This window comes from Musa acuminata, chromosome BXJ2-4 (assembly GCF_036884655.1).
Source record: "Musa acuminata AAA Group cultivar baxijiao chromosome BXJ2-4, Cavendish_Baxijiao_AAA, whole genome shotgun sequence".
NCBI classification, from domain to species: domain Eukaryota; kingdom Viridiplantae; phylum Streptophyta; class Magnoliopsida; order Zingiberales; family Musaceae; genus Musa; species Musa acuminata.
In genome coordinates, this window is record NC_088341.1 from 3,935,866 (window position 1) to 3,952,183 (window position 16,318).

The 16,318-nt window shown below is 41.7% G+C and overlaps 3 protein-coding genes across 3 annotated transcripts; 1 reads left to right on the forward strand and 2 right to left on the reverse strand.

Moving 5' to 3' along the window:
* Positions 1-1,220: 1,220 nt before the first annotated feature.
* LOC103981561 (beta-galactosidase 11-like) lies at positions 1,221-5,174 on the reverse strand. Its single transcript, XM_018824694.2, has 18 exons — positions 4,977-5,174; positions 4,797-4,892; positions 4,584-4,696; positions 4,434-4,500; positions 4,264-4,356; positions 4,024-4,167; positions 3,835-3,929; positions 3,588-3,693; positions 3,425-3,509; positions 3,184-3,305; positions 2,923-3,090; positions 2,665-2,846; positions 2,482-2,591; positions 2,283-2,392; positions 2,094-2,201; positions 1,904-2,005; positions 1,670-1,815; positions 1,221-1,593 (listed from the first exon to the last, which is right to left on the reverse strand). The coding sequence occupies exons 1-18, from the start codon at positions 5,172-5,174 to the stop codon at positions 1,221-1,223; spliced, it is 2,418 nt and encodes an 805-aa protein (XP_018680239.2).
* Positions 5,175-5,743: 569 nt separating this feature from the next.
* Positions 5,744-9,575, reverse strand: LOC103980658 (E3 ubiquitin ligase BIG BROTHER-related). The gene is made up of 7 exons (XM_009397112.3): positions 9,251-9,575; positions 8,832-9,141; positions 8,706-8,746; positions 6,617-6,658; positions 6,399-6,520; positions 6,205-6,313; positions 5,744-6,056 (listed from the first exon to the last, which is right to left on the reverse strand). The coding sequence occupies exons 1-7, from the start codon at positions 9,470-9,472 to the stop codon at positions 6,012-6,014; spliced, it is 891 nt and encodes a 296-aa protein (XP_009395387.2). The 5' UTR covers positions 9,473-9,575; the 3' UTR covers positions 5,744-6,011.
* Positions 9,576-12,227: 2,652 nt separating this feature from the next.
* On the forward strand, positions 12,228-16,242 carry LOC103980659 (non-specific lipid transfer protein GPI-anchored 7). The gene is made up of 3 exons (XM_009397114.3): positions 12,228-12,657; positions 12,925-12,957; positions 15,872-16,242. The coding sequence occupies exons 1-3, from the start codon at positions 12,327-12,329 to the stop codon at positions 15,973-15,975; spliced, it is 468 nt and encodes a 155-aa protein (XP_009395389.1). The 5' UTR covers positions 12,228-12,326; the 3' UTR covers positions 15,976-16,242.
* Positions 16,243-16,318: the final 76 nt, after the last annotated feature.

Consider the following 16,318-nt stretch of genomic DNA (forward strand, 5'->3'; position numbering starts at 1 on the left):
CACACTCTTTTCATGGTGATTTCTAGTGCGAACTCAATGTATCAAAAATCTATTAAAATTTTCTTCAATTAACTACCAATCTAGCCTCAGAACCATTCTTGCTATTCAGTCAGTGTGGTTGAATAAAGCTTCCAAACAGAGAACCTGAGAAATCTCGACTATTGGTTAACCAAAGACACTTGAGATACACTGCGGAAAGCAACACAAGTATGCCGCACAAAAGACCGAAAAAACCCGTGAACATAAAAACCCTTCCAAAACCTGGAACACAAAAACCCTATTTATATAGTATTCAATCCATATTGGACCGCGCAGACCAATAAAGAAGCCCTAGAAATATGTACCGAATGCCATATGCCGAATTCGAATTCAAGGTAATCGAGCTCTACCACTACAGGTTACATCACCACATCACCCAAAAGAGGGTGAGACCAAGATGAGAGAGAAAGAGAGGCAGAAGGGGGCGAGATAAGCCGGAGATCGCGAGACAAGGCTTTACCTCCGCTGTGGCTGGCCAATCCTGTCCACTGGGCCAAGCAGAGACGGGGTCGGAGGACGGGGACGGAAACTGTGGCGGTCGGGCTTAGGGTTTTGGGGCTGATATCTAACGTTGCGTCCCATCTAACGGTAGATAACATAACGGATCAAACTGTTCTCAGTGGGTTGACAATCATAGACCCGAATCCGACCATTAACGCTGTTTGGATCGGATCCGAAATTATACATCAACAATTACCTCATATGATTAATATTACTTAAAAAAATACAATAATCTAAAATCGAGATATTTACTTCACATAATATTGCTGATGCAAAGTCTCCATGAACAACATGATCAATTCGATCAAAATCTAATGGGAGATCCCTTTGGATGCTCAACGCATGATTGGCTTGTGCTGAGCTGAACGATGAGGCATACTGTAACCTCAAGATCAAACAGAAATGAACCAACTACATCCACCTACCTTCCCTAACATGAGATTGCTGAGGACGAGATCCAATTCGACCACTTCCAATCTCTTCTCCTTGTGTTCTATCCGATTGCAGAAGTTACTTGCAAAGCGCTCCCGAGTGCACATTTAGCATGGACTGCGAGTGTGCCTGTCGTCCCTACGCAGTTGATGTCTGCTCCATAGGCTTCGTACGACATCGACAACGCGCAGCTCTTCTTTCCCAAGCAGGCCTGGCAGCGTCGAACAAAGAGGATGAGTTGGTGTGCTTCAGCTTAAATGAGTCGAATGGTAATGGAACTTCACCTTCTCGACCACAGCTTTGGTCTGTGGAGCATGGCAAGACCCCCGGGAGTAGTTGCCGCACAAGCCTTCGGGGTTGCCGAAGCTGGCGAAGGCAATGGAATGGATCACCTTCTTCCCTGTACACTTCAAACGAGCCTCTGGGTGTGCCACCGTACCGAGCTTGCTGCTCTCCCTCAGCGACGACGACGCCTGTCCCGGGAAGAGCTCTGAGACGAAGGTGCAGATGTTGTCCCTCTTCACTGTCATCATCACGATGCCCTCTGGCTTCCCTCGGTGCTCCTCGAAGACTACCATGAGGTTGTCCTTCGGCTTCAGCAAGGATCGAGGAACGTGATACCTGACATCGATGGGTGAATCAGCAGGAAGTAACTCGTTTCTTGTAGTGCAAGGAGACTCGGATCATGATGACTTACACTGATTGAGAAGGCTTTTGTAGGGGATTGAGGTAGGACACCCAGTATCGACCTATGCTCTCGCCATTGATCCATACCATTCCTTTGCTCATCGAGGTCAAATCCAAAGCAACAGGGTCATTTCCAGAAGGAGCATCGAAGTACCTCTGGCGACAAGATTGGACAGTGAGGAACGCTGATCCTTAGGCAGCAGCAAATGTTCGAGCAGCGATTCATGGTTCCCTTAGTTCATACCTTGTACCATGTGATCGGCATGTCATTCTGAGCCTGCGTCCAGTTAACATTGTTGACTCCTTTCTCGTTGAATATGCCCAGCTTCTCACCTACCAATCCAACCTGTGCAGCAGCGAAGAACTCCGCTTAGTTACCAAGTTGTTTCTTTTGGATCTAAATCAAGAACTGAAATCAAAATGAGGGAAGAGACCTGATGACCCCATCCATTTTGCGACAAGTCCAGGGTTCCCGTGTTAAGACCTTGGATGACGACGGTATGAACGCCGGCAATTCTGTGTTCCAAGTACGATCCGCTATTCTTCACGAAGAAATCTTAAACATCAGCATTGCTAGCTTTGACTCAAAAGGAAATGAAACTTGTAGGATTCCGTCTTTGTACCGGTAATCCAATTGTCATGCACAAAATGGTTACGTGGTTGATTCCTGCTCCTAGAGCGATTGGTTGATGGAAGACGAAGCTTTTCTCGATGTTGGTACCATGTCCAGACCCTGGAAGACTCAGATACATCAAGTGTGTGCACCGTGAAGGCATTGGGAGTCTGATGTACCAGAGAATATGAGGAACAAGGCAGTCATACCTGCGTGCCTTCCATTGACGAAAGCATGCATTGCATGGCCAAGGTTTGAGACCAGCAATACAGGGCGGATGTCATGCCTCCTGGGTAAATCATCATCCTCTAACCTGAAGCTGCGATGGTGTGGAAAGAACAGTCACCAACCTGATGATGTCTAATGCCATTCGGAAATGATGAGTTGCTCACCTTGTGGTGTACCACAGGTAGTCAGATGTGTCCTTGGTCATGTTGAACAGCTCTAAGGTACTTCTTGATCTGACCCGAGTATCGCGAAATCTCGGAATGTGGTCCTTGTGCATCTGCCACTGGTTGTTCATGCTGGTTTCCTTGGCTACATGGAACGTCCTCGCATTGTGCTGTGAAATCACCTGCTCAATAGATCGACATGGTTACGCTGCATCTGAAATGTGACCGAGTTCTGTCCTCGCAGAGAAGTCCTCTTACCTTCTGAGTATTGAAGGCCACGGTCTTACAGTCCGGGAGGATGCTGATGGAGCGTCGAGGCAGATAGTAATCTGTACCTTTGAAGTTGACGGTGCCTTCTATTTTCCGATTGCTATTGGAGAGGAAAGCAGCACAAGCCTTCATACCAGGATTCTCATACACCGTCGCCTGGCATGTAAAACCAAGAACACATCACTCTTAACTCCGATCAAGCACTGCACTACCAACTCTGCTCACGCTAACAGTTGTATCAGTTTATACCTCGAAACCATCTATGTCGAATGTTTGGACAGAAGAGACTCCCCAGAGTAAAGCCTTACTGCACAGCCGCAAAGCATGGTGCAGGTCGCCGAGGTGTCCGTACTTGGGCTCCTTGTGCAGACCTTAATAAGCAGCAATCATCCCAAAGCAGAGTTACTACTACTGCTACTGTATGAACAAATTAGAAGCTCAAATCAATGTAGGAAACTGCGGCTGAGGCTTAAGCTTTTAGAGTTCTAACCAAATTCATCCAGAGGAGCCTCGTCATAATACCGCGTCATGGCGAAAGAGGAACCTGACCTTCCAAAGTTTGTTCCTCCATGATACTGGAAGTGAACATACAAAGCCATTGTGGTAAGATTTCTTCTTCTAGTCTTACTATCAAGAAGCGATGCAATGATTACCATGTAGTAGTTTACTAGTGTTCCATTCTTCGAGAAGAACCGAGCGACAGAGTATGCAAGATCCTCTGCTGATCTTTGAGATGGCGGGTCACCAAACACCCTGTATCTGAACACATCAAAGCAAGACTAGATTACTTCTTCTGTTGAACACATCAAAACCTTCATGTTTCGGTCAATAATCTGATCGAGGTTGGTGATTGACCATGACACCTTCTGGCCTTCGTTTCTGCTTTGTTCTTATACTTACTGAGCAGTCCAGTTCTCTGTCCACAGGAAGGGCTTGGTCGAATTATTAGGGACTTCGAAAGTGTCTCCGCAGTTCCTTCCGTTGCATGCATTGATCTGCATTTTACATGATCCATTAGTGTATATATATATATGTATGTATACCTCAACAAGTAGAATGTATCACTTTGCTTGAGCTATGTAGGCTTACCACTGGACCTGGAGCAGACTTCTCCTTGCACATCACCCATGGCACTCCGGTCTTGAGATCCACAGCCATGTTGCCTGCCCACCGCACGTATCTCAGTCCTGCGTCTTTGTATGCATGAGCCACATTATTGTACTCGTTCTCAACCTGTTGCGGTCAGATTTTGTTGTATGTTGTTTCAGTGGAAAAGCAGGAGTTGGTGAACTGATGGACCAACATGGAGGAGACGAGAGGACTCGGAACCTGTGAGAGAATGATAGGACCACCTTGGGAAGCAAAGAGTTTCTCATCCTTCATCAGGGAAACCACCTTTTCCACAAATCTTTTCATATGATACTGCACGCAAGTGAGAAGTGTTAATACATCATGTACGAGGATATCATGTTTCATCAGCAGACTGTTTCCTACTACACCTTGAAGGGTGGATTGTCTGTTCGAAAGCTAATGTTCTGGACCTCCTTCAACCAATATGGAAACCCTCTAAAGTTCATCTAGCAACAGTGTCAGTCGTCTGATGCATGTACAGAACACAGAACACAGGGCAGGGGCTAACATATATTTACCCATAGTTCCATTCGGCCTCGATGTAGGGACCGATCCTTAGCGTCGCATACATTCCTTTCTTCTCGATCAGCTTGATGAATCTCACCACGTCATACTTCCCTTGAAAGTTGTACTGTGATAAGCAATGCGAGATTGAGAAGCAATGCGAGATTGAGAAACAATGCTTCGTTTGCATTATGGCTTCTTTGACAGGAGTGTATTAACGTGAGTACCTGCCCCTGCACAGGCTCGTGGAGGTTCCAAAACACGTAGGTTTGGATCACATTTAGCCCGCCATGCTTAGCGCTCGCGATGATCTCTGGCCACATCTGATCAGCCAAACACATACCATGGAAACCACCTGGTTAGCCTCTGCGTCATGATTGAGTGGAAGCAGCGAGGTTGATGGCTACCTCGGGCGTGCTTCTGGGGTAGTGGACGGACCCCGAGAAGAGAAGCTCTCTCCTGCCGTTTATGATCAGCGAGCGGCGATCGTACGTCACTCCTTGGGAGGTACCACCTTTACGGCCTGCAACGTCGCTAACCAGCAGGGTCAAGAGGAAGAGAGTTCGGATCGACGACCTGGCAATGGTCTCCGGCGACACCACCATCGTGGCTCAGGGAATGGGATGATGAAGCGAGCACCGCGATGCTGTCGTTGACAGCCTATGGGAGCAGGGACGACGAAGAGAATGGTGGGGGTGTAGTGCTCCTCTACGTAAACGAGGTACTTAAGGTTGCGAAGAAGGGGTGGTGAAGACGGCTTGAGGTTCTGAGGCCATGGGGAAGCCCTTAAGTAGAGCCCGAGGAAGGGGGGAAGAGGTGCGAAGGTGTGGTGGTGTTTCATCTCTGCGTCCTCTTTTCCATCCACTTCACTCCCTCCACTTTGTACGTGGTGGATGGTCTGAAATTAAAATGGCCTGAGCTCCCACGTTGACCAGGTCAACATACACAAATATATATATATATATATATATATATATATATATATATATATATATATATATATATATATATATATATATAGATTAAATGAGATATATATATTATTTATAATCTTAATGTTTCATTCAAGTTAATGGGTGAGTTGATTCACATAATCTTGAATTTGTACAAATTCATCAGTTGCTTCCAAACATTAAAAACATATCCTAAAAATAGTTCAAGGATTCATGGAATATAAGCAGACAATTCCAATTCTCATTATGACAGTTTTAGCACCATGGTTTAACACAGTATTCCTTATCATACAAATGTTAACACAAAGAAAAGGTTTTAGCACATTGAATGCATTAACTTAAACACTGCATCATAATATAGCATTTTATGAAAAAGTTACAACCAATTGCTTCGATCTTCATCATAACGAAGCGCTGAATAACCAACTGACAGAAGCAATGGCATCGAAGAGTATTGCAAGAAGATGATTGTGGTTTGGTTTTATCGGATCATCTCTCCGACGTAGAGACCTCAGCACTGCAGACAGGACATACCTACAAGGGGAAAATAATATATAATCGATTAAAACACTAATCGTTTTGGAGGGTTTAACAAGGTGGATGTGGAAGCAGAAAAACCAAATGATAAGTTAGATTGGTAATCTGATATAAAGTGGTACCATTCTTTTTTCTAGCGTATTACCTTGTTTATCTGGAGCCACTTGTTTACGCATTCAGAGTGGTATTTATGCTTGCAAGAAAGCAACACCAAAGAATCACCTTCCTCGTACTCCAGCCGGCATATAACACACCTGCAGCATTCATTTAATTGTCACTAGACTAATATCACATATTACATAAATGACAACAGCAAAAAGCCTAAAGGGAAATGCATACTGTTCAGCGCTGCCATCTTGCACATTTTCTGCTTTGTAACTTACTGAAGGCAAAGCGGCAATTGTATCAGCAGAAAGACCTCTGCTTTCGGTTCCAACTACCTCACCTAGTGCAACCAATTCCTAAAGTAGCAGTAACATCAAAGACTGACTCGAGAAGTAAGCAATGAAAGGCTTAGATTTTTCTTTTTGTGTTTTCGGTGGAAGGAAATCTCTTACCTCATATGAGTATTCATCCGGATCAACCTCTTGCCAAGTATCCTGCAATGGAAAATATGACTTAAGGCAACCTCATAAGTTCAAGGTATTACATTCCAAGCATTTCCCCAATTTAATGATCAGAGTTTGAATTGACCATTTCATTTATTTCTCCCAAAGCTTTTCATTTGAATTAAATTGGTCTATGATGTAAATGGTCAATATTGATGAGAGCATGAAAACATATTAGTGGTTACTTGTAACTATTTAACTTACACAACATTGTGCTTTCTGAAACATTATACACAAACATTATGACATCCAACCTTAAATATTACACAAAATTAAACAGTAACCAATCTTATTCAAAGAGGCAAGGACTGGTTTGAATGACAGCTAGGCTGGCTGGAAGCCAATTTGGGAACTTACTGTGGTTCCTAAGGTGAAGATCTTTATTTGAAAGCTTGTGTGCGGGTAGACATCCGATGTCAGACCTGTTACCAGATTCTCTAATTCTCCTCCTATGCCTTGCCTGGTCTGTTTGCCATTTTCCGATTCTGCCAGACACATCATTTGAATGCCATTCCCTCAATTATTGGCAGTTTATGCAAGATTAACTGAACTGGGAGTTCATCTTTTAAGATCAATGGGCTGCAGGAAAGTGGATTGAGGAAGGGCCAGATTTGGATAACGAGACTAATGGAAGTTTCCTTGCTGTAATTGCTAACTCTCTTCGGATCCTATGTAATCACCCTAATGACTTCATTTTCTAAACACCAAAGCCCAGATTGCGTCATTATAATGTAAAGCTTTTGCTTACAATTGTGGGAAGTGGTGCCTTCCACAATAGTCTGTGGCAGATGAGTATGAATCAGGAAGACTTACCAGATTTTCCTATGAATTATTACTTTGTTTTAGAATATGATGCTCCTTTCACCAGTTAATCTGAAATTAGCAAGCATGGGATATGCATTCAAGATTTACAGGGAAGAATTCTTGCTTACTAGCTGTGCCGCAACATGAGCTCATATTGTTCTTCACGTTGAGAGCTGCGCAATTTTGGAGGCTCTACAGCATGCAGGGATTTAATGAATTTAAAAGCACTTGGACAAGTTTGGACTCTCTTCAAGCTGTTAGATTCCTGAACAATTTTGTTAAGAAACATCCTAAATGATATGTATTTTGTTATCTAAGAGAGTGAACATTATCAAATGGGATTTCTTGTGCAAGTAATAAGAAGAACCACATCACAGCTAAACAGTCTCCTATCTGTGGAGTGGTGACTCAATCAATTACCAATTCGCTATGAACACTTAATTTTAACTTAAAATGACCAATGCAAATCACTTGGCAACAAGCGAGAATAATATAGTTATGCCAAGCTGAATATGAACTAAGGTTGTAGGAGAGTAACAAAAGAAGCGAGGATAATAGAGTAGTTGGCTGCAATAATATGAATGGAGATCAAGGATGAGATGGATATGATCATTCTTGTTGTTACTAAACCTTTTACCGTCCAACAATTAGATCGATAGTAGCACACAATCACAATCAAACCAAATAGGAGCTGTATTCATATGTTTCTTTTAACAACTTTCATACATAACTACAAGATTAGCAATCACAAAGGGGGAATGCAGTAGGTTCTTCAGAAGCAATTCTTTAAGTTTTTCTTGTTGTCAAAATAATCAGAGAGAAATATTTTACTTCATGAGTCCTAAACACACTTATTATAATAGATAGATACATAAGACATGATGGAAGCACAAGACTTCAAACACATAGCAGCAACACATGTTTATTTATTTGTTCTTTTTTACTTCTCAATACTATAAAAAGTGTGCTTTGTTGATAAAAATCTTTCTTGGGTACCAATAAGACATGTATTATACTTCTGCATCATTCAAAACATAAGAAAGTGCCAAGAAGTGTTCAAAATATAAGCAAAACCTTTGTTTCTTCAGGTATTTTACAAATAGCAGAGATATGGCACAAAACGATGAGGGAAAACTACAAAACCTTTTTTTGCAATTCAAACAACAGCATCAAGTGCAAGATTTATATGAGTTACGAAACCAGTAGTACCCAAGAGAAAATTTTGGCAATTCACCTGAGAGTTACTGCCATGGTCCCCATGATCATCCGACGGCCCTAAAATGAAACAGACTAGAAGTTAATTCAAGATCCAAGCGACCATAATCCAACGAATAGTAAGCTCTAACCAGCATCCTCTCACATTCGTTCAATCCTGTGAGGGCCATCAATCGTACAGCCACCTCCCGCTCTTCGGCGTCCTGCAGTGCCCTTGCGAATGCCTCATCGTCTTCAAACTCAGCTGGATCGGCATCAGAATCATTGGCGTCAAACGCGTCCTCGTCGTAGTCGCTCCCCTCGATGCTCCCGTCATCCTCCTCGACGACACGTTCCGGCTCGTCTCCCACCCCATCCTCATCCTCCTCCCCATCGTAATCGTAGCTTCCGGCGTCAGAACTCTCGTAATCGCTGTCATCAACGCCGTTCATCCTCAGCATCGCGTACGCCCTCTCCTGCGCCCAATCGCCAACATTAAAAAGATGTCAAAAACCCTCACTCCCGAGACTAAAACGTGATTCACACACGGAGGAGCAGGAGGCGATCGAGGGATCGGACGGACACCTGTTCTTGGAGGGCGCGAGCGAGGGCAAGGTCGGCATCGACCTGGCTGAGGCTGGTGAAAGGCGTGCGGGCCGGGGGCGGCGGAGGGGGAGGGGGCCCCGCCTCAGCGGGGGGCGGCGCGTCCCCGGCAGTCGGCGAAGACGTCGTAATCGGGTTGGGATTAGGGTTCCCTCCATCGGTGGCATGTTCGCTTCCGGCGCCGCTTTCTTGGCCGTTCTCCATTATTACGCCGTCAAAGAAGGCGAGAGGAGAGATTAATAGAGGCGTGCGAGCATGTGAGGGATAATTTCCTTGTATATCTGCGTAAGGACCAATAGCACGACAGGTAAACTGACGGGTAAGTCGGAGGAGTACGAAGAGCTTCGCTTTTTAATCGACTTCGATTCCAAATGGACCAGATCTCTAGAATTAGAACGGAGGAGCAGTTTAGATTAACCGATACCGAGGAGTAGTTCGATAAACACAAAGCAGCTGTTGCGGCAGCCAACGAAGGATCCGGAGTTGTTTAACGTGGGAGAGAGGAGCAACGGAAACGACTGACGGGACGTCAAGCTGGTGGTGTTGGTAGGTACGTGCCGTGTGCTTGTGGAAAACGGGACTCCGGGTTCTGCACGTATTCTAAAGCAGGTGCATCATTTCTTTTTTTGGGTGGGTTAATTACGTATTACCGCATCTTAGTATTTAGACTTAAAAAAAGTTACCATAGAATCTCTATAATTAAAAAAATAAAAAATCTAACTCTATTTACCGTAACATCATTAATTTTATCAAAAAAAAATAATTAATTAATAATAAAATTAATATCTTAATTATATTTTTGATGGTAACGAACGATAACATCGTTGGGTTACGAGTAATTGTTGGGATGAGGAGAGAGAATGAGGATGAGAGGTGAGACGATGGTACAAATGCAAACGCTCTACGTTTGCATCAACATCGACGTAGATGCTTAGTAACCTCTTTTCGTCGTTTTATCGGCGTCACATGGTAATTGCATCGGTGTTAATACAAATGCAACGAAATGGGTGCTCAATATCTACATTGACATTGATGCAAATACAAAACAACGTCACTCTTCCTCATAATATTGTTAGTGCCGACACATATGTAGAGCAATCGTCGCATTGCATCTAAATTTATTCATCAGTCTGCATCTATATTTATGTCAGCGTCGATATAAATGTTGAATGACATTTATGTCGTTGTCTCATCTTCTTCTTCATCCATAATAGTTACCCACGACACTGCATCACCAGTGAAAATATAAATAGGATGTTGAAATTATCTTTTTGTCCATCAGTTTCATATTTTTGTTGATAAAACTGACAATACTATAGTAAATACAACAAAATATTCCACTTTTGTAGTTATAAGGATTTCAATATAAATTTTTGAAGTTAATTGAAATGTTAAAACCGTCTAACTAAAAAAAAATCAATTTTAGGTTGCAAGCACAAGAAGATTCGTGATAAGAGGATTCTGTTCACTTCTTTTATTCTCATCGTTCTTTGCGTACGTATAAGCACAATAAAATGACAAATCTACCCTAAATCGGCTTAGGGCAGAAGGGCCCAAATACATGAGCAAGATTAGATATCACAGACACGGACAGATTAGATATCATTGAGTCGATTAGAAGAGCCCAAATACATTGATAGTAAGATTAGATATCATATAAACACAGACAGACACCGAAAGAAAAGGGTACAAATCAGAAGTAGTCCCCAAACTGAGCTGACCAAAAACATTGACTTTTGTGTTGCGTATTTTGCATATTCCGCTATCCAAATTTCAATTATATATATATATATATATATATATATATATATATATATATATATATATGCTAAATTAGAATGTATAGAGATAAAAATAGAAAAAAATAAATATTGGAAGGAATAAAATTTAATATTTATTACTCTGTTCATATACAGAATCATCGTATGACTTTCTATACAGAATGCATTAACCGGTGGCCTCCAATCATTTCGGTGGATTCGCTGGAGACAGAGTATGGGAAATGAGAAAGCCGACCGCATGCCATTATGATTCGCCTTCATTGTATCTACGTATTCACATCTCGCAATTGCTGTCACATGCACTCAATGATGATCTACAATACAGTGAACCTCCCTCCTTTAATGGAAGGAGCTTACATTTTTCTTACCATAGCATAATGTAATTAAAAATTAAGAACCTTGTATTTACAAAAGTGAAATATTTAATTTTGTTGCACTAACAAAACCTTCTCTCTCATAATTTTTAATTATGTAAATGTATCTTTTTATTTTTATATAAAAATCTTAATATTTTATTTTGATAAGTATAGAGATCTTAATATAATTTTTAAAAACATAAATATCAGATATTAGAAATAATTAACTCTTAATAAAATAAAACCAACCCACAGATATATAAACATGGCAATAAACAGAAGCAACCCCTCGTTTAATTCATGCCCCCATCTGCCATCCCTGTAACTACAGACAGGGATGACAGCTGCGCAATAAAGGGCGACCTTCATCATTGCCGAGCACAGTAAATGGCCGAGGTTGAAGAAGGGTGAAAGACCTCTTCCTTGGGCCGTAAACCCTAACCTTTGGGGATATGTAGTCATCACTGCTACACCTTTGTAGTTAATGCTTGCAGCCATAGGGATAAGAGTACAGAAACTGATGGAGTCGGTACGTACTTATTCCAACCATTATTGCCAGAACTGTGCGAGTTGGCGCTTAGACACGGTAACAGTCATTTCGTGATGCTGCTGCCGCCTTCACAGCTGGACAGTAAAGTGTGCGCCACGCTCCACCGTCCAAGTAGGTAGAAGACAAACCGCACGAGGCTGCTGGCATTCCGTGGGTCCCATCGTCGATGACGAGTGAGGGCTCGCCACCCCATCGAATAGCTCTGGACGCTGCCTCGGTGCAGGTAGATGAGCGCGAGTCCCTCGGCGGTTTGGAGCGTTTATTTAGGCGTCGCAGTGTGCTCGCGACGGGCGACACGAGTCAGTTGGGGTGCTGTGTTGTTGCTTTTCTTTGGTCTTTTGGGGAAAGGGGAAGGAGACTGGTGGACGGAGATGGGCGTCCATTTCGCTGCGGGTCTGATGGCGATGGCTGTGGTGGCGGCCGCGGTGGCGGGATCGGCGGCGCAGTCGCCGCCGGATTGCGTGTCGAATCTGGTGGGTTGCGCTGGGTACCTGAACTCGACGACCACGCCGCCGGATTCCTGCTGCAAGCCACTGAAGCAGGCGGCCAAGACTCAGCTGCCCTGCCTCTGCTCCCTCTTCAACAACACCGCCGTCCTCAGGGCCTTCAACGTCAACATCACCCAGGCCATCCAGATGTCCAAGCGCTGCGGCGTCTCTACCGACCAGCGCGCCTGCGAAACCGCCACGGCCAGCGGCACCAGTAAACCACTCTACCCTCCCCTGTTCTACCTTTTGCTCAACTTTACCTTCTCACGAGGAATCCGGCGTGTGATGCGTCTGATCTGACCCCGGGAGGGGTGTGGATCGTTACCTCGGAGCCCGTGCAATTAAAGTTGGATAGATGGAGAATATTTCGAGATTTATCCGTACTTCTCTTGTGTTTATAGTCGTAAAGTTCAGACCTTTTCTTTAGATCGTTCGGATCGCCTAATTTTGGTCTTAACATATTTCTTTGTTTTATTTGCAGCTGCAACTCCATCGTCCTCCAACAATGACACCGGTATGCCATCAATACTCTTTCATAGTACTGTGACCATTACTTTTATGTTTGTTGGTTGACTAGATTATTTTGTCGACAAGAATCAAAGTGTTTGAATTGTCAAAAATAATGTCTAGTTTGGCTTTACTCCTAGAAAATTGTATCATATAGGCAATCTCTTACTGCTTTTGACAACCGTTAATTGGTATATTTTTGGTGTTGGTTTAGGAAAACGGAACTATGCATAGATATGTTGAGACAAGAAGAAGAAGACATTATCTGTAATATTTTGAGTAGTCTATTGTTGGACATCGAGGTTTACCCTGTACAAGAAGTACGTGAGAAATATGAACTTAATAAGGCGAGTTGCAGTAAGTGAGGGCCGGGCATAAATTTTAGAGATAACTTTGCGCTTGATTGCAGAATATGCTTTGTAGAATGGATGACAATGATGAATTATTTAGAAACAGTTTAGAGCTTATAGTGGCTTTATGTAATAATTGCTTATAGCAGCATGATGATTGGAGCAGGTAAGAGGTTATATAATGATTCGTTGCGATAAATATTTGCACAGCATCACCTTTTCAATGCTGTGTTTGGAAATTTGTACCTTTTTAGGCATATCAGCTTCTATAAGGTATTTTATATGTGCCTATTTGTAGTAAAACTAAACATCTGAAATAAAACATAAAACCAATCCATTGACCAGAATTATTATCATAAAAAAGGGAAAGTTTAACTTTTGCCTCTTTTATTTGAAGAAGAAATCATGTAAATATAGAAGCCAAAAGCCAGTTCACCTTGTTATGTGCTAACTCTGCTACCATCCAAACTTAGTTGGTCGTCTCTGGTCAATTCTTTGTGTATTTGCTTATTTCTGTGTACTAATCTCTTTGCTTGGGGCTTATATTGTTCCTTGTGGCATATGCTCCATTTCACAACTATTCTTTTTGTACTCCTTGCCATAACTTGGTCTAGTTTATCTGCCAATGGTTTTGAGTCTAATTTGCTTGTCATCTTGGCCATGGACACCAGTTACTTTACAACTCTACCATTCACTAAGGTAGGGATGTGTCAGTTGTGCACCAAACTCGTCAGTCTTTTACTTCTAAGTAACTCCTTGAGCTGTGCTTTCTTCTGTATATCAGGCCGTGTTCGTAGAAAGATAAATGTTTTTTACGTCCACTCAGTAACACATGTCAAGCATTCACCATGTTTGTGTGGTCTAATGTCCCCTCATCTCCTATTTTATCTTCCTCATCTTTCTCATCCCTTTGCCCACTTCATCCTAAGCCCCTGTCATCTATCCATGACAAAAAACAATTGTTTATCTTATTTTTGGGAAATAATAAAAAAAATCTAACAATAGATTGAATCCAACAGCTGCATTTTCAAGAATTTGCACCAACCTTCATTAAGTTTTTTTTTTTTTTTTTCTCTCTCTTTTTAAACCATGCAAACATCCATTGCATAATAACATTTCTCCTTGTATATTTGTACGGTTGGGATTCATTCTCATCTTATAACCCATATTCTAAATTAAGTTGCAAATATGACTGTTTTACTTGTCCACTTGATGTGTTGATGGTCTTTCTCCTTGTAGTTAGGCAGAGATTTTGAATGTATTCAATGACTATGGACGCTAATTTTGGTTTAAAATTATTCAAGCAGTTGGATGAGAAGCAATCTCTTTGGCTGTGCTATTTTTTCACTCAAAATTTTTGGAGTTGGTTTTTGTAAATTCTAGAATTGCATTTGGGCAACCTATATGTCATAAATAACATACTATCCCATGCTTCCTTTATGTGTATATATTTGATTGTTGGAATATATTTATGCTGGTTAGAAGATCTTCATAGCTAGCTTCAGTTTTATATGACAAACAGAAAATAATATAATTTGGTACAGGGGTATTGTTTTGACCAGTTTTCTCTTAGTATAACTTCTTTTTCCTCTTTATCTGACTCAAAATGTTCTTGGTGAAACCAATTGACTAGTTTAGTTCTAGATCTTTAATGTACTACTTGATGATGGTGATCATTGCTCACCGTCAGGCAAGGTCTTCTCCAAGTGGGGGATTGCTAATGAAATCTAATTTTCACTTTTTTGGGCCTAAACTAAATTTTGAGCCAGGTGCCGGTGCAAATCATTTGCTTTCTTTTTCTTTTCTTAAAATTACTCCTTCCAATTCAAACATTACACCACATGTGTACTAACACAGCAAATCATTCTCTTATTTCTGCTGCATCTTCTCGTGTATTATTTCTCAAAGTTCTGAATCATGTTATGGTGTCAGTCTTTTCTTTTTTGCCTTTTTCTCTTTGTTTAGTCTGGAGATGAGAATATTAGTCTATACTATAGCCCTTTGTCTCATGATTTTGTTGCTTAGACTGATGCACTTGTTAGATACTCAGGTTTGAGTACTTCACTCTGTATCATTTAATCATTGGATCAGTTGTTTGAGAGCTGTTGTGGTGAACTAGATATAGAAGGTTGTTAATTGGAATGAGGAAAGTTCACTCATTTGATGATATGTAAACGATGTCATAATAAATGCACCATGTTAGATCTTCTGTAGCATGAACTTTCTAAGAATCAATAAATGCATTCTTATTGTTTAAAAAAAAAGCTATGTTAGATCTTCTCTGTCCTTCTGGCACCATTAAACTAAATTGACTCACCTCATTTAGAAAGCTCCTTAAATGGATTTTCTGCATTTGATTTTTATGAATAGACATTTTTATTCTTTTATCTCCAGTGATTCACCCATCCAAACACTAGCTTTTCTGTATGGCATTCAAACGACGATAGAATTAGTCTTTTTGTTGCATTTTTAAACTACTCACAAACACCGAGAAAAAGTCAAATTTCCTTTCCAAGTAGACTCATTCTTTAATTCTTACGCTTGTTCTTGATTTTGTTTCGGGTGCTTCAGGTTCTTCTGCAGGCAAAGACAGCAGCTCAGCAAATAAGGTGACATCAATCGGATTGCCTGGCCTGGTGAGCTTATTGTTATGCTGGTGGTCGCTCATGACATAGAGAGCTGAAGTGATCCGTTTGGTCCAGAGTGTGGCTCTCGCTCTCAATTATTTCTTTCTTCGAAACATTTGAACTTTGAGTGTATGCTGAAGTTGTTTGATGCTAGAGAATCATGTCAGTCCAGTTAAGTTCCTCATGTGAATCTTGCTCTGTATCTTCCTATTCCAATCATGCAGCCTTGGTGTTCATTGTAATATCCTTGTGTCCTTTTAGCTAATTTGTGATGCTTTATTGGCCAATATATAAGATGACTAGCTCAAGAGTGCATTTGCTTGCCTTCCAATTATGGCGCTTGCTTGGCACTGAAGCCATGGAAAGACCCAAGAAGACCAAGACGATTTTG

Bases quoted from the DNA above. Each gene is read 5' to 3' on its own strand.
- LOC103981561 (XM_018824694.2), bottom strand. From the start codon at position 5,174: ATGGTGGTGTCGCCGGAGACCATTGCCAGGTCGTCGATCCGAACTCTC. The intron at 3,510-3,587 runs GTAATCATTGCA...GTTCACTTCCAG, and splicing joins CACTAGTAAACTACTACATG to TATCATGGAGGAACAAACTT. The intron at 2,847-2,922 runs GTAAGAGGACTT...TCTATTGAGCAG, and splicing joins TGGCCTTCAATACTCAGAAG to GTGATTTCACAGCACAATGC.
- LOC103980658 (XM_009397112.3), bottom strand. From the start codon at position 9,472: ATGGAGAACGGCCAAGAAAGCGGCGCCGGAAGCGAACATGCCACCGAT. The intron at 6,659-8,705 runs GTGAATTGCCAA...TTTCCATTGCAG, and splicing joins ACCATGGCAGTAACTCTCAG to GATACTTGGCAAGAGGTTGA. The intron at 6,057-6,204 runs GTAATACGCTAG...TTCCCCTTGTAG, and splicing joins AGTGGCTCCAGATAAACAAG to GTATGTCCTGTCTGCAGTGC.
- LOC103980659 (XM_009397114.3), top strand. From the start codon at position 12,327: ATGGGCGTCCATTTCGCTGCGGGTCTGATGGCGATGGCTGTGGTGGCG. The intron at 12,658-12,924 runs GTAAACCACTCT...TTTTATTTGCAG, and splicing joins CGCCACGGCCAGCGGCACCA to CTGCAACTCCATCGTCCTCC. The intron at 12,958-15,871 runs GTATGCCATCAA...CGGGTGCTTCAG, and splicing joins GTCCTCCAACAATGACACCG to GTTCTTCTGCAGGCAAAGAC.